Genomic DNA, 24,294 nt, shown 5'->3' with positions numbered 1-24,294 from the left:
CCCCCTGGGCACACAGAGGACTGGGCGAATTGGAAGGCGCTGAACAGACCGCTCTGGCACCACGAGATGTAGAGCCAACCTCAAGAAGTGGGGCTACAGGGTGGAATCCACGACATGCGAGTGTGGAGAGGAGCAAACCACTGACCACTTGCTGCAGTGCAACCTGAGCCCTGCCACATGCTCAATGGAAGACCTTCTTGCGGCAACACCAGAAGCACTCCAAGTGGCCAGATACTGGTCAAAGGACATTTAATTAACTACCAAACTAATAAATTTTGTATTCTGTATTTTGGATTTTTGTATCTTGTCTGTTTGTTTGCTTTGTTCTGTTAGAAATGTAATATAAATGACTGGTTGCTGATGACTCGATAAATAAAAATAAATAAATAAAAATAAATATTTATCATCTTCATTATACTTATATTCTGCTTTTATCTCACTTGTCTAATGCTTCTTCAAGCTGCTACCTTCTTCAAGCTGCTGTTATGTATATAATCCAGATTGCTTACTGTATTGTATATGTGTGTATTGGTATGCAATTTGACCTTAACTCTTTGTTGTGGGAGGGTCTGGTCTGGGCTTGTTCAGGACTCAGACTCCATTTTGGAACAGATGTTTGCTTTCAGATGCCAGCAGAAACAGTATGCTTAGATACTTCAATACAGAAACAGTATGTATGCTTTTAGATACCAACTTCCCCCGAGAAAATTCCCCGCGAGAGCTACCCTCGTATGAATGTTGGTGAATGCCATTTTCCCAAAAGGGTTGTGACTCTAACAGGTCATGCTTTTACCAAGAGGTTAGGGCATCATTTTTCAAAAAGTTGTGACTTCCAACAAGGTCATGCCTTTCCAAAAATCATGAAATCTCCAAAAAGGTTCTGGGGATTTCCGTTTTCCAAAAACTGCATATTCAGTGGCGTCATTACAGAGGTATTGAGTCTAATCTGTCAGCTGCAGTGAGTTCTCCTCCCTATTAGTCAAAAAGTCAGAGAAACTTCAAAGCCACCCAAAACAATTCTACAAAGCTAAACTATATTAGGTAGAATATACATTTTGGACGTGCTATACTTCTTCCAGAAAAGCAGCAACAGCAGAAAACGTGACAGCTTAATTTATAGCATTTGACAGAAGATTATAGTTCTGGAATTTGACTCTTGAGAGCCACATTCGAGCATGGAGAGGCGTGAGGATGATCTACCAATATGAGACATGGCTTGGCTTCGTGGAGACAAAGATCTGTATTCTTAGGGTTGTTCATTGGTGCCAAATCTATTAAGAAGAGCAGTAACCCCCCTCCTGCCTCTGCTCTTCCTTGACTGTCTCCCACAAGCTGCCCGGAAATGTATCTGATCTTTCCAAATGGATGTGAACATGTCTGCCGAGCAGCGCCTCGCAATCGCCGCATCCCTTCCGCTCATAGTGTTTCCTTGTGCTGCTGGAATCAAAGGAGGCTTTGAGCCCGGCTGGCAGGAGAGCCACCGACACTTCCCCGTTTTGTGGGAAACCATCCCTTTGACAGAAAGAGTTCCTTGTGCCTTTGAACTGACAAATTCATGAATCAAAAGCTTCTAGGAATCAATCAGCTCAAACCCCATGATTAAAAGGATTTCGGGATGGCGGTGGCTGGCTTGAGACGGCAAGGTTGAGCGAGGCAAAAGGCTTCGATTTGCTTTGCACAGGGAAAGCGTCTTCAAAGGGAAATGGCGTGGAAGGTATGTAAGGCTTGATGTGGGAATTCAGCTTTTTTAAAAAAACCAAAACAAAACACCAGTATGGAGTTATAAACAACAACATGTTGTTTCAGTTTGGACGTTATTCTGTGAAGCTCTTCTGTTTGTCGTATTTCTGGGTGGAACCAGAGGAAGGATCTTCTTATCAATCTATATAAATAAAAATGTAATGTTCGTTTGTGGGATTAACAAAACTCAAAAATCACTGGATGAATTGACACCAAATTTGGACACAAGACACCTAACAATCCAATGTATGCCCTTCACTAAAAAAAAAAAGATTTTGTCATTTGGGTGTTGTAGTTGCTGGGATTTATAGTTCACCTACAATCTGAACCCCACCAACGATGGAATTGTGCTGGTGTTGACCCATAAAGCCCTAAACGACTCCGGCCCTGTTTACCTCTCCGAACGTATTCTCCCCTACGAACCATCAAGATTACTAAGATCATCTGGAGAGTCCCTGCTCTCGGTCCCATCAGCCTCGCAAGCGCAGCTGGTGGGGACGAGGGACAGGGCCTTCTCGGTGGTGGCCCCACGACTCTGGAACTCTCTCCCTCTGGAGGCCAGAACCGCCCCATCCATCCTAACATTTAGGAAACGGGTGAAGACGTGGCTGTGGAGTCAGGCCTTCAAGGAATGAGACAACACCATAGGACTCTGGATGGAAGTGGATATAGATCCATCTTAATAGGACGACTGACCACTGTAGTTTTATATTTAGTGTTTTTAAAGTTGTTTTGTAATTTGTGATATATATTTTAATGAATGTATATGTTTTTTATGGCTGTAAACCGGGCTGAGTCCCTCAACGAGGTTGAGAAGCTCGGTATACAAAACTGTGAAATAAATAAATAAATAATAAATTGAACCAAACTTGGCACACAGTTCTCCCATGACCAACAGAAAATACTGGAAGGGTTTGGTGGGCAGTGTCCTTTGGTTTTGGAGTTGTAGTTCACCTACATCCAGAGAGTACTGTGGACTCAAACAATGATGGATCTGGACCAAACTCTACATGAATACTCAATATGCCCAAATGTGAACACTGGTCGAGTTTGGGGAAAATAGAATCTTGACATTTTGGAGTTGTAGTTGCTGGGATTTATAGTTCACCTCCAATCAAAGAGCATTCTGAACCCCACCAACAATAGAACTGAAAGAGGATCTTACTCAGATGGAATTGAACCAAACTTGGCACACAGAACTCCCATGATAATAAGAGTGCCCACCAGCTCTACATTACCCTCCACTCCAGTACCATTTACTTTTGTATCTGCCATACCTTGTTCCCTCTGTTGATCTTTTTGCTCCATGGACACGAGGGCAGAGAAGTGCGCTTGATCGTAGGCAAGGACGAGGGGCGAACAATGACATCGGTTGGGCATGACTTCTAAAGGCAAGTAAATCCCACCAAATGGAATGGGTGCAAATGCTGTAAAGAGAATAATAATAATAATAATAATAATAATAATAATAATAACATTTTATATTCCACCCTATGTCCCTAAGGCGACTCAGGGTGGATCACAGTACACAGACACGGCAAACATGCAGTGCCACTTTGGATAGACAAGACAAAGACAGACAAAACAGAAAGGAGGTATGTTGTGTCAACATCCAGCTTTTTGGCACCATGGAGGCTGGGCTCGAATCCATCCACAGGGGGGTGCTGTCACTCCATCCTCTATGACAATGAGCCATCGCCGGGCATTTTCTGATCTTTTTCTTTATGGTGTCATAAGATGCCCCCCCCCCTCTTCTTTAGTGGTACTTATTTTCTCTACTTACAGCTCTAAGCTGTTTTTGAACTGCTTAGGTAAACAGCGAGCAGGGCTGACAGTCGGGTGCTCACACCAACCGGGGCTTCAAACTGTCATATGTTCTGCAGTTGATGGTGCTTGGTGATGGAAGGGTTAATGTAAGTATTAGTTCTAAAGGGTTTAATAATCTGTAAGTAAGAGTTCATGGGTGAAAGCAATTAAGGGTGGAGGTATGCAACAGATGGGTGTTACTGGATATAAGGAGCTAGTTCATTGAGTAAAACAGAGTATTAAATGCAAAGGCAAGGTATCCAGGTTTCAAAGGCAAATAACATGAAGCATAGTCCTTAAGCATTGGTTAAACAAGCGTCCATGGTAGCAAGAAAAGGTCTCCAAAAAATCAGGATCAAAATCAAAGTCCCAAAGAGCCAAAAGCTTTCCACAAAAGCCAAGGTAATTCCACAGAAGTTAACAGGTTAGAAGCAACATTGGACTGACAAGAGAATGCCCGTCGGTCAAACCATTAAATAAGTTTCCCCAACATAAAAGCATTACGTTGACCTCTAGCTTCACGCTTGTTGGCAAGGCTTGCACTTCTTCGAACTCTTAATTGCAACCGGTCTTCTCTAATCGAATCTCCACTACTATCTTCAAGGCTGGTTAGCTCATTATCTTCGCCCAGCTGGGCCTGGTCGTCAGTGGGAACCAGGAGGCCCAGCCCTCTCAGAAGGAGCCTCCACCTGGAGCTCCGAAGTTTCACTATCTTTATCAGAGAACACATTCCTTTCTCTAGGGAACAGAAATGCTGTCTCTTCCTCAGAATCAACACTGTTTGCCTCAGTTAACTCACTGACCGGAACATGTTCAAAAATCTGTAACCCATCATCTTCCTCTGCCTGAGCAGGTTCAGAAAGCTCAGGCTCAAACCGAGCCACAACACACACTGGGCATGCATACTCAGCAGCAGAGGAGCATAGCACAAGGGCAGATGTCCGGAACCGGAGTCAACGCGTGGAGTACATGGATCAAGTCTCCGATAGATTCCCCCCTCCTATGTGGGGTACCCCAAGGTGCAATTCTCTCTCCTCTTCTCTTCAACATCTACGTTAGACCCCTTGCTAGTTTGGCTCCGAGTTTCGGCCTGGACTGCTACCAATATGCAGACGATACCCAACTCCTTCTGCGCCTGGAGCCTGGAGCAACGTCAGTTCCAGACAATTTCACCTGATGTCTGGAAGCTCTGTCGAACTGGCCACGTGCTAGCAGACTGAAGGTGAACCCGGCGAAGACTGAGATTCTCTGGCAGGTCTGACTCCTCCATTGCCCACCTTCGATGATGCCGCCCTATCTCCATCGACCACTGTTAAGAGCTTAGGTGTCGTTCTGGATTCACAGCTGACAATGGAAGCTCAGATCGCTGCTGCCAGCAAACAGGCCTTTTTCCATCTACGACAAGCGAGGCAACTGGCACCCTCCCTATTTGACACGGCTCTGGAAACTGTCACCCATGCCACGGTCACGTCTAGGCTGGACTATTGCAACGCCCTGTATGTGGGCCTTCCGATGTCTATGACCCGAAAGCTTCGTATTGTTCAGAACGCGGCAGCCAGGCTACTCACTAGAACGCCCATGAAATGCTATATAACACCAGTGCTGCAACATTTACATTGGCTTCCAACTGAGTACAGTGGCCTGTGCAAGATGCTAGTTCTGACCTTTAAAACTCTTTACGGCCAGGGTCCACCGTACCTTAGGGACCGCCTCTCCTTCTCCCATCATCGGAGGTCGCAACGACCAGCCCAACGTGACTTACTCTATATACCGGGTCCTAGAGAAGTGCCCTTGGAAAGGACCAGGCGCAGGTGGGCTTGCTCTCTTTCTGCCCCTGCCTTATTGTGGGATTCCTTGCCGCCCTACATGAGAGCCACGTGTTACTCTCGCACTTAAGACCTGGCTTTTTACTAGAGCATTCGATCTCTGTTGATTTTTAATTTCTGTATGTATGTATTTTATCTTTTACAATTTAGCTGTAAATCGCCTGGAGCATTCTCGGATGGAGGGCGATTAATAAGTTATTAAATGATGATGATGATGATGATGATGATGATGATGATGATGATGAGATGTCTTCATTGTATCAGGTTGTGATCCACAAGTTGTGCCAGTCAGTTTTCGTATGATATTGTTTCTAGCGCCCACTTAGAATAATAGAATCATAGAATCAAAGAGTTGGAAGAGCCATCCAGTCCAACCCCATTCTGCCAAGAAGCAGGAATATTGCATTCAAATCACCCCTGACAGATGGCCATCCAGCCTCTGTTTAAAAGCCTCCAAAGAAGGAGCCTCCACCACACTCCGGGGCAGAGAGTTCCACTGCTGAGCGGCTCTCACAGTCAGGAAGTTCTTCCTCATGTTCAGACGGAATCTCCTCTCTTGTAGTTTGAAGCCATTATTCCGCGTCCTAGTCTCCAAGGAAGCAGAAAACAAGCTTGCTCCCTCCTCCTCCCTGTGGCTTCCTCTCACATATTTATACATGGCTATCATATCTCCTCTCAGCCTTCTCTTCTTCAGGCTAAACATGCCCAGCTCTTTAAGCCGCTCCTCATAGGGCTTGTTCTCCAGACCCTTGATCATTTTAGTCGCCCTCCTCTGGACACATTCCAGCTTGTCAATATCTTTTTGCTTGATATTTAGGCAGTGCTTCTTGTAGGTCAGAGCACAGTCCAGAGTGACTCCCAGGTCTTTGGGTGTGCTGCAATGTTCCAGTAGGATTCCTTCCCAGATGATCCTCAGAGCTCGGGATGCTTGTCTGTCCTCAAGATGAAAAGCACATGTCAGAAGCGACCAGATAGGAGGCTTAGTTTTCCAGACTCCAAGCTGTCTCACAGACTTAGCTCTTATAAGAGAAAAAGTCATTATTACACAGTCAGGGAAGACAGAATGCTTTCATAGATTTATTAGAGAGATCAGAGGGATTTTCCAGCAGTTTGCTCAACGTTGGTGATTGAGAATACATCTCTTACCAAGTCAACCTGCTAAGGGTTTTCTAGTTCCATATTTCCAGTTGCTGTTGTTCCATGCTTCCAAGTTTAAAGAATTGTTCCTGAATCTCCTGTATTTGAAATTAAGTTACCTTATGTATCCTCGTTCCTTTGTATGCCTAGTTTTTGATGCTACTATTGTACTTTGAATCTTGTGGAGTGTTTCCTACATTTGGACTTTGACATTATTACTATTTTTGCTGAACTGCTTTCTATATAATCTTCAATAAACTGCTTTGCTGATTTAACTTGGACTGGAGTGTGGTGGTTCAGGACAGAGGTGCTTCCTGCCCTGGGATGCAACAGTATGTTACCTTGGGGAAAAAGCACAGCTTGAAACGCTCCGAAACAAGAAAAATGTTTACTAATTTCTCCTAAACATTTTGGAGGCTTCTGTTATATTTTGTAATGCTTTGGAGGGGTCCCGTTCCGATTAGTAATTTGGAGATTTGTACTAACAAATCATACAAATCTCCAAATTACAAAACAGATCTCACAACCTCTGAGGATGCTTGCCATAGATGCAGGCGAAACGTCAGGAGAGAATGCTACTAGAACATGGCCATATAGCCTGAAAAACCTACAACAACACAGACCTCTGAAGCTTTGCACTTAATAGAATAATAAGCCCTAGAGCTTACTACGAAGGTTGAATGAAAAGTAATGCCTCCACTTTTGTTACTTGGGTTTGGATGGGGATATTTTAATAAATCAAATGCAGAAATAATTCTTAGAATGTGCTCTTTACCTACCACTATTCACTTTTCCACATAATCACCAGACAATTGGATATATTTCTGCCAACAATTAATAAGTTTTCTGATTCCGTCACGGAAGAAGTCGACACTCTGTTTCAGCAACTAGCATCTCTCAATGTACCCATAGTGCACAGATATTCCAATAGCTAAGCAAAGCAATAATGTGACCAACACGTTTTTGTGAAATACCGATTATGCTTGAAATTTCTCTCTGAGTGACATGACAATCGTCCTGAATCAATCTGTCAACCTTTTGCTTGTGAAACTCGGTGGTTGCTGTCATAGGATGCCCAACTCTTTGTTTGTCATGCAAGTCAGATGTTCCCACCTAAACATCTTTAAACTTACTCGCCCAACGATGCACAGTATTCACATCCGCCATAAACAGCTTGCATTCTCTGATTAATTTCCTTTGGGGAGACACCTTCCGCTGTCAAGAATTTAATGACTGCACGTTGCTTAAGTCTCACTGACCGACTAGCTGTACAGGGTTCCATACTTTGCACTTTAACAACACAACCGTTCAACACAACCATGCCAAAATGGAACTGTAGAGGAGAGTCTACTGAACAAGCCAGTACCTGCCGCATACCAGTACTGCCATCTGTTGAGGAGTTACGAAGGTGGACGCATTACTTTTCATTCAACCCTCGAATATAATAAAGCTTTTCACACAGAATATATGGCCTATCAACTCAAAAGCATGAGGGTTTATGCAGATTATATTTCAGAAGAAGGAAGTTGCAAAACAGCATTAGAAAACTCTTTTGTAGTGAGCATTCTATCACTGCCTTCATTACACCCTTTTAATTCTGTGTTTGCCATTATGAGCTAATGTATCCCTTGAGAAGGTGGAGTTCATAACAGATGTAAGAGGCCAACGAAAACACTCACCTTCGCCTCCAGAGTCGCGCAACATGGTATCTGCAACAACCACAATCGGCCGCCTTAATATATGTGCTAGGACAAAAACGTGGAACTCCTCTAGGCTCTCATACACCGGATCTTCCGAATTGTCAACTCTAGAAAATCAAGAACAATGGCAGAGAGTTATTTACTGAAGGCTTTCGCACTTCTTGTTACACTCCAGAACAGGAATAACCCTCTGTGATGATGTGTAATTTTATTCCTATGGTTATGTGTTGTTTAAACAGTAGTTAATAAATGGTAAGTATGTAGGATTATATTTTGTTAGAGATGGTGGCTGGTTTGGCTTGAGCTGAGTTGCCATAGCAACGGGGGTGGAGCCAACTGTCACCTAACTGCACATCTGTTTGAAATAGGCAGTCTGTGACCGTTAGAGTTACAGAAAGGACTGATTTCTCTAGTGGGAGAAACAGGGAAGAGTTTGTGACCGTTAGAGTTACAGAGAAGACTGAAATCTCTGGTGGGAGATTCAGGGAACTAGTCTGTGACCATTAGAGTTGCAGAAAGGACTGATTTCTCTAGTGGGAGAAACAGGGAAGAGTCTGTGACCGTTAGAGTTACAGAGAAGACTGAAATCTCTGGTGGGAGATTCAGGGAACTAGTCTGTGACAGTTAGATTTCCAGAAAGGACTGATTTCTCTAGTAGGAGAAACAGGGAAGAGTCTGTGACCGTTAGAGTTACAGAGAAGACTGAAATCTCTGGTGGGAGATTCAGGGAACTAGTCTGTGACCGTTAGAGTTGCAGAAAGGACTGATTTCTCTAGTGGGAGAAACAGGGAAGAGTCTGTAAGCCGGTGAGCTACAGAGAAGACTGAACTCTCTAGGTGGAGATTCAGGAAACTAATTTGTGATCAAAAAGGTTACAGAAAAGGATCCGGTCGTGGTTAAGAATCAAAGTTTGGCTGGGAGCCAATTCTGTTAAATAAGCCTTTTAGCTTATTTGTTTTGTTAGGACAGTTGTCCAGGAAAGATACATCTGCTTATAGAAACCTCTTAAAGTCTGTACCTAAAGTTACTCATGAAACCTTACTAAGTTTGTGTGAAGAAACATTGAATCGGTTATATTCTAAATAAACTTGTTACTGTTCTTTTTACAAGCCTTGCCTCTGTTACCTTTACTCCTAAGCCAAACAGCCTGCATAAGTAGTAAAACCAAACCAGGGACAGTAAACGCTACGCTATCAAATGAATAAATACTTCTGCAAATAATAGTCCCTTTATAAACCAGCTCCTAAGCTGATATTGATCATTGCCTGGCTTTCCTCACAAATTTGGTGGCAGTAATTTTACGCACCTTTACACCCTCTAACTTTAAAATACCACACATTGAGTAGGGAAAACAATCCTTTTATTGAAGATAAGTAAAAGCAGCAAAGCAAAAAAAAAAAAAAGCACTTCAAAGGAATAGGTAAATCCAGTTAGGTAAGAAGATAATCAGGAACAAAATTAGTCCAAGGTAGAGTTCAGCAATGTCGAAAAGCAAAGTCCACAAGTCTCCAACAAAATACAAAGAACCAGGAAACGTTGATCCAAGGCCTGAGCAGGTAATCACAAGAGACAAAAAACCAAACAGGAAACAAGATATCTTTAAGCATGATTCTTCCAAGTAAGGCTTCTATGAGACGAGGACAAGAACTTAGCAGAATTCTAAACGATGTCTCATCTGACTATATTTTCCATGCTTGGAACTTGTAAATCTTTCCAAGCTCTCAGGAACTGGTTTCGCTTTCCTTGAGTGGCACTTATCTTTTTCTGTCGGAGCCTGGCAGAACTCCGAAGGCATTGCTCGGCCTGTCTGTTTTGACTAATTTCCACCCGCCTATCTATATGCTTATTAGTTTCTACAGGTGCCGAGTTGTTTTCAAGCCCAAAATCCTGGGAAATCTCTGGGAGCAATTCAGGGAACAAACCATCATCCCTATACCCTGTAGGAACACTCTCATGAGAAACTACACATTGAATAGTTGTCTCTATGTCATTCTCTGCATCAATATCACTGACCAAACCATTGCCATCTTGAACCTCATTTACATCATTCCCCACATCCAAAGCACCCTGATCCTGAAACACAATCACATGCTGAACTCCAACACAGGCCATGCAGAGTGGATGAGGGTTGTCAGAAATATTAAAAAATAACTAGATATTTTTAATTTATTTATCATGTCATCAGCAACCATACCATTGTATTACATTTCTAACAGAACAAAACAAACACACAGATTAAAAAAACCCCACAGATTTTGCAAACTTGGTAGTTGGTTAAATGTCCTTTGACCAGTATCTGGCCACTTGAAGTGCATCTGGGGTTTCCGCAAGAAGGTCCTCCATTGTGTATGTGGCAGGGCTCAGGGTGCATTGAAGCAGGTGGTCAGTGGTTTGTTCTTCTCCACACTCACATGCCGAGGATTCCACCCTGTAGCCCCATTTCTTAAGATTGGCTCTGCATCTCTTGGTGCCAGAGCGCAGTCCGTTCAGCACCTTCCAAGTCGCCCAGTCTTCTGTGTGCCCAGGGGGGAGTCTCTCATCTGGTATCACCCATGGATTGAGGTGCTGGGTTTGGGCCTGCCACTTTTGGACTCTCGCTTGCTGAGGTGTTCCAATGAGTGTCTCTGTAGATCTAAGAAAACTATGTCTTGATTTGAGTCGTTGACGTACTGGCTGATACCCAAACAGGGGATGAGCTGGAGATGTCTCTGCCTTGGTCCTTTCACTATTGGCTGCTACTTCCCGGCGGATGTCGGGTTGTGCAATACCGGCTAAGCAGTATAATTTCTCCAGTGGTGTGGGGCGCAGACACCCTGTGATAATGCGACGTGTCTCATTAAGAGCCACATCCACTGTTTTAGTGTGGTGAGATGTGTTCCACACCAGGTATGCGTACTCAGCATCAGAGTAGCATAGCGCAAGGGCAGATGTCTTTACTGTGTCTGGTTGTGATCCCCAGGTTGTGCCAGTCAGCTTTCGTATGATATTGTTTCTAGCGCCCACTTTTTGCTTGTCATTATTTTTAATTACAAAAATGTGAGTCAAGCACTGAAAGGGTCAAATGGATGCAATGACTCAGCAAAAGCTGCAGTTCAATATAAGCAGGTGTGCCTCAGTGTTAGTTTGCCTCAGTATGAGAACACCTCAGTCTGAGAGTGTGAGGAGGCCTCAGTGCGAGGTACGCCTCAGTGCTAGTAGACCTTGGTGTGAGTGGGCCTGGTGTGTGAGAAGCTTCGGGGAGAGAAGCCCCAGGTTGAAGGCCATCATGTGTTAAGGCTTCTGGGTGTAAGGTCAATGCCTCCTTGGAACAAGGCAAAATTCCAGCTCTTCTAAAGGAGGCAGTTATGAGACCTATATTTGTAGAAGCCATCCCAGAATCCTTCTATAATGGACAATTATTGGCAAGTGTCCAACTTCCCCTTTCTGAGCAATGTTTTGGAGTGTGTGGTGGCCTACCAACTGCGGGGATTTCCAGATGAAACGGATTATCTATATCCATTTCAATATGTAGGTTCTTGTGGGTTTTTTCGGGCTAGAGGCATTTCTCCTGACATTTCGCCTGCATCTATGGCAAGCATCCTAAGAGGTAGTGAGGTCTGTTGGAATTAGGACAAAGGGTTTATATATCTGTGGAATGGCTGGAGTGGGGCAAAGAGCTCTTCTCCACTGGAGCTAGGTGTGAATGTTTCAACTGACCACCTTCATTAGCATTTGAAGGCCTGGCTGAGCCTGGGAAAATCTTTTGTTGAGAGGTGTTAAGATGTGCCTGGTAGTTTCCTCTCTGCTGTTTTGCTGTTGTAATTTTAGAGTTTTTTAAATACTGGTAGCCAGATTTTGTTCATTTTCATGGTCTCTTCCTTTCTGTTGAAATTGTCCACATGCTTCTTGTGGATTTCAGTGGCTTCTCTGTGTAGTCTGACATGGTGGTTGTTGGTGTGGTCCAGCATTTCTGTGTTCTCAAATAATATGCTGTGTCCAGGCTGGTTCATCAGGTGCTCTGCTATGGCTGACTTTGTTATTATTTATTTATTTATTTATTTATTTATTTATTTGCTTCATTTTTATACCGCATTTTTCAGCCTTTAACAGGCGACTCAATGCGGTTTACAGTGCAATTAAAACACAACAATACAACAACAGGATCGACGACGTCGAGCCACAACAATTAACAATCAGACAGGACAAATCAACAAACAACATATATAACGCCTCAATTGAAATCAGATCCATTCTCATAGTCGTTGTGCCGTTCCTATGTTCCATTTACCGTCTTCCTTAATTAGTTGCATTGCTTAGCCAAACGCTTGTTCGTAAAGCCAGGTCTTAACCATTCTCCGAAACGTCAGCAACGAGGGTGCCTATCTGATGTCTACCGGCAAGGCATTCCAAAGCCAAGGGGCCACCACTGAGAAGGCCCTGTCTCTCGTCCCCGCCAAGCGCGCCTGTGACGCAGGCAGGATCGAGAGCAGGGCCTCCCCAGACGATCTTAATGTTCTATTATTATTAATATTATTATTATTATTATTACTTTATTTGTACCCTGCTAGCATCTCCCCAAGGGATTCAACGCGGCTTACACAGGCCGAAGCCCAAAACACAATACAACAAAACAATACCCAAAGCAAATTAAAACAGTTAAGCAGAAAAACAATAATGGTAAACAGTACAATAAGACACTATTAAAACTGGGCTGGCCGGAGTAGGGGTATTGGGTTAAAAGTGCTGGTGTGTCAGGAGGGATGTAGGATTAAATATAAGTGCGATGTGCAGTGTGCAGTGATCTTGGTTCTACTAAGGTGCTTCTAGGATTTGGTGCTGGGGTTCCTAATCTGAAAAGGCACATCGGAACAGCCAGGTTTTCAATTCCTTTCTGAAGACTGCCAATGTAGGGGCTTGTCTGAGATCTTTCGGGAGGGCGTTCCAGAGTCGGGGGGCCACCACAGAAAAGGCCGTGTCCCGTGACTTCTCTGGTTGAAGCAGTCTGCAGTGCCTTTCATGTTCCTTGATTCGTGTTTGGGCAATGCTGCGTTTGGTGGTCCCTATGCAGACTTGTCCACAGCTGCATGGTATACGGTAGACTCCTGCAGAGGTGAGAGGATCCCTTTTGTCCTTTGCTGAACGTAGCATTTGTTGGATTTTCTTGGTGGGTTTGTAGATTGTTTGTATGTTATGCTTCCTCATCAGCTTCCCTATGCGGTCAGTGGTTCCCTTGATGTCTGGCAGGAACACTTTTCCTCTGGGTGGATCTTCATCTTTACTCTTGTGGCTTGTTCTTGGTCTTGCAGCTCTTCTGATGTCTGAGGTGGAGTCTTCCTTGGCCTGGAGAGCCCAGTTGAGGTGGTTCAGTTCATCTTGGAGGAGGTGGGGTTCGAAGATTCTTTTTGCACGGTCTGCCAAGGCTTTAATGATGCTGTGAACCCTACCTCCTCCAAGATGAGGCGGGTGAGATGGTAGTCCTTTGTGATATTATGCATTTTTCTCAGGAGGAGGCGGTGGTTTACAGTATCATAAGCTGCTGACAGACGCGACCACAAAAATGTGACTCAAGCACTGAAAGGGTCAAATGGATGTGTTGGAAACCACTTTGAGACCCGTTCCCTACCCCCTCCCCAGAGTGATAAAAAGCAATATACAAGTGAAGTAAATAAAAAATGCATTTATGTTACATGTATACTTTATATACCTGAAGGTGTTTTGTACAATATTTTAAAATAAATTTGTGCATGAAACAAAGCTTTGTTGAGCTATTGGAAAGTTGAGGTGTCAATCCAGTAGAGCAGCGGTTCTCAACCTGGGGGTCGCGACACCCAGGGGGGTCACTGGGCCATTTCCTGGGGGTTGCGAAGGCGCCACGGTTGGCGCCGCACCCTCGCCTACTCAATACGGCTGGTCATGGGAGTTCTGTATGCCAGGTTTGGATCAATTCCATGATTGTCAGAGTTTAGAATGCTCTTTAATGAAAGGGAAACTATATTCCCAAGCAACTGCAACTCCCAAATGTCAGGGTCTATTTTCCCCAAATGTCTCCAGTATTTTCTGTTGGTCATGGGAGTCTTGTATACCAAGTTTAGTTCAATTCAATTGTTGGTGAAGTTCAGAATAATCTTTGATGGCAGGTGAACTATAACTCCAAGTAACTGCAACTCCCAAATGTCTATTTCCCCTAAACTCAACCAGTGTTCAAATTCAGGCATATTGAGTATTTGTGCCACGTTTGGTCCAGATCCATAGTTGTTTGGGTTCACAATGCTCTCCAGATGTAGGTGAACTACATCTCCCCTAAATCACTGTCAATTCCTCCCAAACCCCTCCAGTATTTTTTGTTTGACATGGGAGTTCTGTGTGGAGGTCTCAGTGGTCTGTGGAAGTCAAAGCTCAATAGGTTGAAGGTACTGCAAATCTCATCATCTGTTTTGCATACTCCCCCAAACATATTTTTTTCTGATTAATCACAATGCTTTAATTATGTTGAATTTGTAACAATGAAAACACATCCTGCATATCACATATTTAGATTACTATTCATAACAGTAGCAAAATTACAGTTATAAAGGAGCAACAAAAATAATTTTATGGTTGGGGTTCACCACAACACGAAGAAGCATATTTAGGGGTCACGGTGTTAGAAAGGTTGAGAACCACTGCAGTAGAGTCTTGTTTATCCAACCTTCGCTCATCCAATGTTCTGTATTATCCAACGCAGTCTGCCTCCCGCCCGGATCCACAACTGTTTCAATACATTGCGATGTTGTGGTGCTATATTTGTAAATACAGGAATTAGTACATAATGTTAGTATGTATTGAACTGCTTTTTCTGTCCATTTATTGTAAAACTTGATGTTTTGGTGACCAGGAGGTACTCCTGGTCAGTCGCAAGGCCGAACAGGGTATAGGGTTACAACCTGTGCTGGATGGGATCGCACTCCCCCTGAAGGCGCAGGTTCGCAGCTTGGGTGTGATCCTGGACTCATCGCTGAGCCTGGAGCCCCAGGTCTCGGCGGTGACCAGGGGAGCATTTGCACAATTAAAAGTCGTGCGCCAGCTGCGCCCGTACCTTGGGAAGTCTGACTTGGCCACGGTAGTCCACGCTCTGGTTACATCCCGCCTAGACTACTGCAACGCTCTCTACGTGGGGTTGCCTTTGAAGATGGCCCGGAAGCTCCAACTGGTCCAACGTGCGGCAGCCATGATACTAACAGGAGCGGGACGCAGGGAGCATACAACCCCCTTGCTGTACCAGCTCCACTGGCTGCCGATTTGCTACCGGGCTCAATTCAAGGTGCTGGCATTGGCCTATAAAGCCCTAAACAGTTCTGGCCGAAGTTACCTATCCGACCGCATCTCCACCTATGAACCCACCAGGACTTTGAGATCTTCCGGGGAGGCCCTGCTCTCGATCCCGCCTGCATCACAGGCGCAGCTGGCAGGGACGAGAGACAGGGCCTTCTCGGTGGTGGCCCCTCGGCTGTGGAACGCCCTTCCCACGGACATCAGATTGGCTCCCTCATTGATGGTATTCTGGAGAAGAATGAAGGCTTGGTTATTCGAACAGGTGTTTGAATAAAAAGTGCAATGAATTTCAGGAAATGGAACTACGACTGACGAGTTTGGATCATGATTCTAGTTATGAGACGCCAATTGATTGACTGTCTATTATTGTTAATTGCTTAACCTGCTTCTGTGTTAACTGTTTTTAAGTACCTGTTGATACCGCATTGATTTTTGCCTTGATTGTTCGCCTTGTTTTTGCTTCATTGTTGTAAACCGCTATGAGTCGCCTTAGGGCTGAGAATACAAGTGAAGTAAGTAAATAAATAAATAAATAAATAATTTGTAAAATCATAACGTAATTTGACGTTTAATAGGCTTTTCCTTAATCCCTCCTTATTATCCAACATTTTTGCTTACATTTGCAACGTTTGTCCGGCCCATTTATATTGCGTAGGCGAGACTCTACTGTATCTCACGCATCCGTAGAGACAACACTAGATTTTGGAATTCTGGATAAGGGATGCTCAGCTGTTGTAGGACCTCTTCTTTCATTCCCCTCTCCAACTCAGATGAATACGAAGGTAGCACATGTTCCATTATTAGAAAAATGTGGCTGGTAGGAGAGAATTACTTTTCCTGAACACTGAATCACCCAGTTATCTCACTTGTCTGTTGTGGAGGGGAATTTGCACATCAGGCGCTGAATTGCAGATGAGCTGATTTCCTTTGGTGCCAGAGCCAACTTGATGCTTCCCCAAAGTTGCATCAACTTCAAAAAGAAAAAAACATGCTCTTTTTTTTTGCTGTTGTCAGCTTGTAAGAGTTGAAGAATAGAGATCCCTTTTGTTGATATTAGAAGCAGCTTCTGTGATTAACCATTAATACAAGAATACATGTTCACAAGAAGAAGGCGTCCTCAAATGCTAGACGTGTTTCCATTGCTTTTCTTTTCCTTTTAGATTTTTAATTGGGATGTTACATACTTTTGGCCCCTCTGGTGGCACAGTGGGTTAAACCGCTGAGTTGCCAAATTTGCTGACGAAAAGTCAGACGTTTGAATCCGGGGAGCGGGGTGAGCTCCTACTGTTAGCCCCAGCTTCTGCCAACGTAGAAGTTCGAAAACATGCAAATGTGAGTAGATCAATAGGTACTGCTTTGTTGGGAAGGTAATGAAGCTCCACGCTGTCATGCTGGCCACATGACCTTGGAGATGTCTATGGACAATGCCGGCTCTTCGGCTTAGAAATGGAGATGAGCACCAACCCCCAGAGTCAGACACCACTGGACTTAATGTCAGGGGAAAAACTTTACCTTTACTTACATACTTTACATATGTCTTCTGTTGCGGAATTATGGAAATAGGAGACATAACTGAGCATGTGCAAGAAGTAACCGTCAGGAGAGATGTTGGAGTTCAACCTGTGATTGTGTTTCAGGATCAGGGTGCTTTGGAAGTGTGGACTTTGTTTTTGGACATTGCTGAACTCTACCGTGGACTAATTTGTTCCTGCTTATCTTCTTACCTAATTGGATTTACCTATTCCTTTAAAGTGCTTTTTTACTTATCTTCAATAAAAGGATTTTTTCCCCTACTCAACGTGTGGTGTTTTAAAGTCAGAGGGTTATTCCTGCCCTAGAGTGCAGCAGCCTGCTTGATCAGCCAGGAAGGCCAAAGATCTAGAATACACGTGGTAGCTCTCAACTCTCCAATGTCTTTAAAGTTCTCTGTCAAAGAGTACTGGGGCCTCACCAAACCACAACTCTCACGATTTGATAGCATTGAACCATGGCAGTTGAAGTGCTGTCAAACTGCATTAATTCTCCAGTACAGACACACCCTAAATCTAACAGGGGAAGTCCCTCTTTCTGGCACGTGGCAATCCCTATTAAAGAAGATTGAGTTGTATACTGAAAGCCGTGGTGTGTATTTTTAAAATATTTATCAGTCTTGTGTATGAGCGTCTGCACGTGCTCATCCTCGTTTTTGGAGAAGCAAAGCTGTCAGAAGCGACTCCTTTAAAGACTGAGCCGCTTGGCAAATAGATATCTCTAATTGGAATACCCTGAGCTGTGCAACAACATGAGTTCATGTGGTACGGACTGTCTGAGAAGGACAGAATGAGGTTGAGAGCACTGCTGAGAAGGACCAGAATACAGAAGCAGGGGAAGATTAAGGCGTTCTTTGAAAAAGGAACAGAAAAGACAACACATGCAGCATTTCGAGGCAACAGAAGTGGAAGCCAAAAACAAAGCCAGAATTCTTCTAGGGTTGAATGAAAAGTAATGCCTCCACCTTCGTTACTTGGGTTTGGATGGGAATATTTTAATAAATCAAACGCAGAAATGATCCTTAGCATGTGCTCTTTAATTACCACTATTCACTTTTCCACATAATCACCAGACAATTGGATACATTTCTGCCAACGAATAAGTTTTCTGAAGCCGTCGCAGAAGAAGTCGACACTGTTTCCGCTACCAAAGTCTCACAGTTCTCTCAACGTCTTCTCATCACCCTCTTCAAAAAAGGGGAAAGAACAGACTGCGGAAACTATCGAGGTCTCTCCCTTCTAACCTCCGCTGGAAAAATCCTCGCAAGAATCCTTGCAAACCGCCTTCTGCCCCTCTCAGAAGACACCCCCCCAGAATCCCAGAACGGCTTCCGCCCCTCCAGAGGAACAGTGGACATGATCTTCACTGCACGACAGCTCCAAGAAAAATGCAGAGAACAAAACCAACCTCTGTACATGGCATTCATCGACCTTGCAAAGGCATTCGACACAGTGAATCGCAGCGCTCTCTGGACCATCCTCCACAAAATCGGGTGCCCAAACAAATTTGTGAACATCCTGCGGCTCCTCCATGATGACATGATGGCAACCGTTTTGGACAGCAGTGGCTCCCAAAGTGACCCATTTAAGGTGGAATCGGGTGTCAAACAGGGATGTGTTATTGCCCCAACTCTATTCTCCATCTTCATTGCTATGATACTTCACCTTGTTGATGGGAAGCTTCCCACCAGAGTGGAAGTCATCTATCGGACAGATGGCAAGCTATTCAACCTCAGCAGACTGAAAGCCAAAACCAAGGTTACAACAACATCTGTTATAGAACTCCAGTATGCTGATGACAACGTCGTCTGTGCGCATTCAGAAGAAGATCTACAAGCCACTCTAAACACCTTTGCAGAAGCATACAAGAAGCTCAGCTTGTCATTGAACATTGAAAAAACCAAGGTGCTTTTCCAGCAGGCACCAGCCAATCCCTCTCCAATGCCAGAGATACAGCTTAATGGTGTAACATTAGAAAATGTTGATCATTTCCACTACCTTGGCAGCCACCTCTCCACCAAAGTCAACATCGACACCGAAATACAACACCGCCTGAGCTCTGCAAGCGCAGCATTTTTCCGAATGAAGCAGAGAGTGTTTGAGGATCGGGACATCCGTAGGGATACCAAGGTGCTGGTTTATAAAGCTATTGTCCTCCCAACCCTGCTCTATGCCTGCGAAACGTGGACTGTCTACAGACGTCACATGCAACTCCTGGAACGATTCCATCAGCGCTGCCTCTGAAAAATCCTGCAAATCTCTTGGGAAGACAAGCGGACAACGTCAGCGTGCTGGAAGAAGCAAAGACCACCAGCATTGAAGCGATGGTCCTCCGCCACCAACTCCGCTGGACCGGCCATGTTGTCCGGATGCCCGACCACCGTCTCCCAAAGCAGCTGCTCTACTCCGAACTCAAGAACGGAAAACGAAATGTTGGAGGACAGGAAAAGAGATTTAAAGATGGGCTCAAAGCCAACCTTAAAAACTCTGGCATACACACTGAGAACTGGGAAGCCCTGGCCCTTGAGCGCTCCAGCTGGAGGTCAGCTGTGACCAGCAGTGCTGCAGAATTTGAGGAGGCACGAGTGGAGGGTGAAAAAGAGAAACGTGCCAAGAGGAAGGCGCGTCAAGCCAACCCCGGCCGAGACCGCCTTCCACCTGGAAACCAATGCCCTCACTGCGGAAGAAGATGCAGAGCAAGAATAGGGCTCCACAGCCACCTACGGACCCGCAAGAATATTGGAAGACAATCATCCTCGGAGAGCGAGGGATCGCCTAAGTAAGTAAGTAAGTCATCAGAAGCATACTGATGTCCCCACACATCTTCTTTCATTATCAGGAACAGATGGAATTCAGACGGTGCTAAATCAGGACTGTATGGAGGATGCCATGCGGTGGTGAGATCCAGTCTCTGAAGTTTCAAGTCTGTGCGCTTTCATTTCAGGCGTCAGCATTCTGGGTACCCATTGTGCACAGATCTTCCGATAGCCAAGCAAAGTAATAATGTGACCCACATGTTCTTGTGAAATGCTGATTATGCTTGAAATTTCTCTCTGAGTGAAACGACGATTGTCCTGAATCAATCTGTCAACCTTTTGTTTGTGAAACTCGGTGGTTGCTGTCACAGGACGTCTAACTCTTTGTTTGTCATGCTAGTCAGGTGTTCAACATCTTTAAGCTTACTCGCCCAACGACGCGCAGTACTCACATCAACGCAATCATCATAACAGCTTGCATTCTCTGATTAATCCTTAGGTGACATCTTCTGCTGTCAAGAATTCAATGACTGCACGTTGCTTAAGCCGCATTGACCATCAGGTTTGCAAACAACACCAAATTGGGAGGGAGAGCCAATACTCCAGAAGACAGGAGCAGGATTCAAAACGATCTTGACCGATTAGAGAGATGATGGGCCAAAACTAACAAAATGAAGTTCAACGGGGACAAAGGCAAGATACTCCACTTAGAAAAAACGAAATGCAAAGATACAGAATAGGGGACAACACCTGGCTCGGGAGCAGTACGTGTGAAAAAGATCTTGGAGTCCTCGTGGACAACAAGTTAAACATGAGCCAGGAATGTGATGTGGTGGCAAAAAAAGCCAATGGGACTTTGACCTGCATCAATAGGAGCCTAGTGTCTAGATCTAGGAAAGTAATGCTCCCCATGCTCTATTCCGCTTTGGTTAGACCACACCTGGAATATTGTGTCCAATTCTGGGCACCACAATTGAAGAGAGATATTGACAAGCTGGAATGTGTCCAGAGGAGGGCGACTAAAATGATCCAGGGTCTGAAGAACAAGCCCTATGAGGAGCGGCTTAAAGAGCTGGGCATGAAGAAGAGAAGGCTGAGAGGAGATATGACAGCCATGTGAGAGGAAGTCATAGGGAGGAGGGAGCAAGCTTGTTTTCTGCTTCCCTGGAGACTAGGACACGCAACAATGGCTTCAAACTACAAGAAAGGAGATTCCAATTGGCACACAGAACCCGCATGTCGAAGAAAAAATACTGGAGGTCTTTGGAGGGATTTATAGGAGTTGTAGTTCACCTACATCCAGAGTGCACGATGAAGCCAAACAATGATAGATCTGGACCAAACTTGGCATGCATACCAGAAATGGCCACATTTGAATACTGGTGGGATTTGAGAGAAATTGGCCTAGACATTTGTGAGTTGTAGGTACTGGGATTTATAGTTCACCTGCAATCAATGAGCACTCTGAACTCCACCAAAGATGAAATTGGACCACACTTGGCATACAGAGCCCTCACGACCAGCAAAAAATACTGGAGGTCTTTGGAGGGATTTATAGGAGTTGTAGTTCACCTCCACCCAGAGCGCACGATGAACCCAAACAATGGTGGATCTGGACCAAACTTGGCATGCATACCCGATATGCCCAAATTTGAATACAGGTTGGGTTTTGAGGGGAATTGGCCTGGACATTTTGGGGGTTGTAGGTCCTGGGATTTATAGTTCACCTGCAATCAATAAGCACTCTGAACTCCACCAAAGTTGGAATTTGACCACACTTGGCACACAAAGCCACCATGAACAGCAAAAAATACTGAAGGTCTTTGGGAAAAATTCACCTTGATTTGGGGGAGTTGTAGTTCACTTACATTCAGAGAGTACTGTGAATCCAAACACCGATAGATCTGGAACAAACTAGGCACACATGCCTGATATGATGAAATTTGATTACTGGAGGGGTTTGGGGGGAACTGGCGTTCCTTTCTGGGAATTATAGTTCACCCACGCGAAAGAAACTGTGACCTACAGCAATACTGGACCTGGACCAAACATGGCAAACAGAACCCCCGCGACTAACTCAACCTACTGGGGGCGTTTGAGGGGACTGACTCACCATAGTGGGAGTTGTAGCTTACCCTGCAGCCAGAGCGTTCACTGAACTCCACCGATGATGCCTCTAGAGCAAACTTGCCCAACATGACAAACTTTAAGGACTGATGGAATTTTTTGAGGTTAACCTGGCATTATGTGAGTTGTAGTTCACACACAACCTTAAATTGATTTTTCAAATAACCCGGACAATGCCAGGTACCCAAGCTAGTCTATATAAATAAAAATGTAATGTTCGTTTGTGGGATTTACAGAACTCAAAAACCACTGGATGAATTGACACCAAATTTGGACACAAGACACCTAACAACCCAATGTATGTCCTTCACTCAAAAAAATTGATTTTTCCTTTTGGGAGTTGTATTTGCTGTGATTTATAGTTCACCTACAATCAAAGAGCATTCTGAACCCCACCAATAATGGAATTGAACCAAACTTGGCACACAGTTCTCCCATGACCAACAGAAAATACTGGAAGGGTTTGGTGGGCAGTGCCCTTTGGTTTTGGAGTTGTAGTTCACCTACATCCAGAGATCACTGTGCACTCAAACAATGATGGATCTGGACCAAACTCTACACGAATACTCAATATGCGCAAATGTGAACACTGGTGGAGTTTGGGGAAAATAGAATCTTGACATTTGGGAGTTATAGTTGCTGGGATTTATAGTTCATCTACAATCACAGAGCATTCTGAGCCCCACCAATGATAGAATTGGGCCAAACCTCCCACACAGAACCCCAATGTGGGCCACAGCAACACGTGGCAGGGTACGGCTAGTTTAAAATAAAAATGTTTATGTGTACAAAATGTAGCTTAATAAAAAAACAAAGTAAATAAAAAATAATAATATCACAAGCATCTATTTGAAAGCTAAAACTGAATCCCTTCATGTTCTAGAAAGAGGCATAACAAGAAATAGCTAGACCACTGTTTCTCAACCTTCCTAATACCGTGACCCCTTAACACAGTTCTTCATGTTGTGGTGACCCCCAACCATAACATTATTTTTGTTGCTACTGCATAGCTGTCATTTTGCTAATGTTATGAATCGTAATGTAAATATCTGATATGCAGTATGTATTTTCATTCACTGGACCAAATTGAGCACAAATACACAATATGCCCAAATGTAGAGTTTGGGGAGAATAGGCCTTGATATTTGGGAGTTGTAGTTGTTGGGATTTATAGTTCACCTACAATCAAAGAGCATTTTGAACTCCACCAATGATGGAATTGAACCAAACTTGGCACACAGAACTGCCATGACCAACAGAAAAAACTGGAAGGGTTTGGTGGGCATTGACCTTGAGTTTTGGAGTTGTAGTTCACCTACATCCAGAGAGCACTGTGGACTCCAACAATGATGGATCTGGACCAATCTTCGCATGAATACTCAATATGCCCAAATGTGAGCACTGGTGGAGTTTGGGGAAAATAGAATCTTGACATTTGGGAGTTGTAGTTGCTGGGATTTATAGTTCACCTCCAATCAAAGAGCATTCTGAACCTCACCAACAATAGAATTGGAAGAGGATCTTACTCAGATGGAATTGAACCAAACTTGGCACACAGAACTCCCATAACCAACAGAAAATACTGGATGGGTTTGCTGGGCATTGACCTTGAGTTTGGGAGTTGTAGTTCACCTACATCTAGAGAGCACTGTGGACTCAAACAATGATAGATCTGGACCGAACCTGATACGAATACTAAATATGCCCAAATGTGAACATTGGTGGAGATTGGGGAAAATAGACCTTGACATTTAAGAGTTGTAGCTGCTGGGATTTATAGTTTACCTACATTCAAAGAGCATTTTGAACTTCACAAATGATGGAATTGTACCAAACTTGGCACACAAAACTCCCGTGACCAACAGAAAATACTGGAAGGGTTTGGTGGGCATTGACCTTGAGTTTTTGGAGTTGTAATTCGCCTACATCCAGAGAGCACTGTGGACTCCAACAATGATGCATCTGGACCAAACTTGGCATGAATACTCAATATGCCCAAATGTGAACACTGGTTGAGGTAGGGGAAAATTGACCTTGACATTTGGGAATTGTAGCTGTTGGGATTTATACACTATTTCACCTACAATCAAAGAGCATTCTGAACTCCACCAACAATAGAATTGGGTCAAACTTCTCACACAGAATCCCTCTGCCTTGAAGGGACTCACTGGTGTGAGCCTCCCTTCAGCCTCGCTCACTCTCTCTCGCCTGCACATGCGCACTACGCTGCAATGCGCCGAGCACGCCTGCTCTCCCCTCCCTGCTTGGAGTCTCAGAAACAGCCCTCCCTTGGCTGGCCAATCACAGCGGAGGAAGGCTTTTGGTGGAAGGATTCAACATCTGTTTCCAAAAAGGAAGAGAAGGACAGGCGGAGAGATCGTCA

The 24,294-nt window shown here is 44.3% G+C and overlaps 1 protein-coding gene across 2 annotated transcripts in view; it reads right to left on the bottom strand.

Moving 5' to 3' along the window:
- The window catches only part of OTUD7A (OTU deubiquitinase 7A), a 231,530-nt gene that overhangs the window by 29,436 nt on the left and 177,800 nt on the right, over positions 1–24,294 (bottom strand). For both annotated transcript variants that reach the window (XM_067471243.1, XM_060755795.2), the window contains exons 10-11: positions 8,189–8,316; positions 3,018–3,167 (exon numbers count right to left, since the gene is read on the bottom strand). In XM_067471243.1, the coding sequence (XP_067327344.1) occupies positions 3,018–3,167; positions 8,189–8,316 (278 nt within the window). The remainder of the gene's footprint in view (positions 1–3,017; positions 3,168–8,188; positions 8,317–24,294) is intronic.

This window comes from Anolis sagrei, chromosome 9, assembly GCF_037176765.1.
Source record: "Anolis sagrei isolate rAnoSag1 chromosome 9, rAnoSag1.mat, whole genome shotgun sequence".
Lineage (NCBI taxonomy): Eukaryota > Metazoa > Chordata > Lepidosauria > Squamata > Dactyloidae > Anolis > Anolis sagrei.
This window is presented reverse-complemented; position numbering and strand designations above follow the sequence as displayed.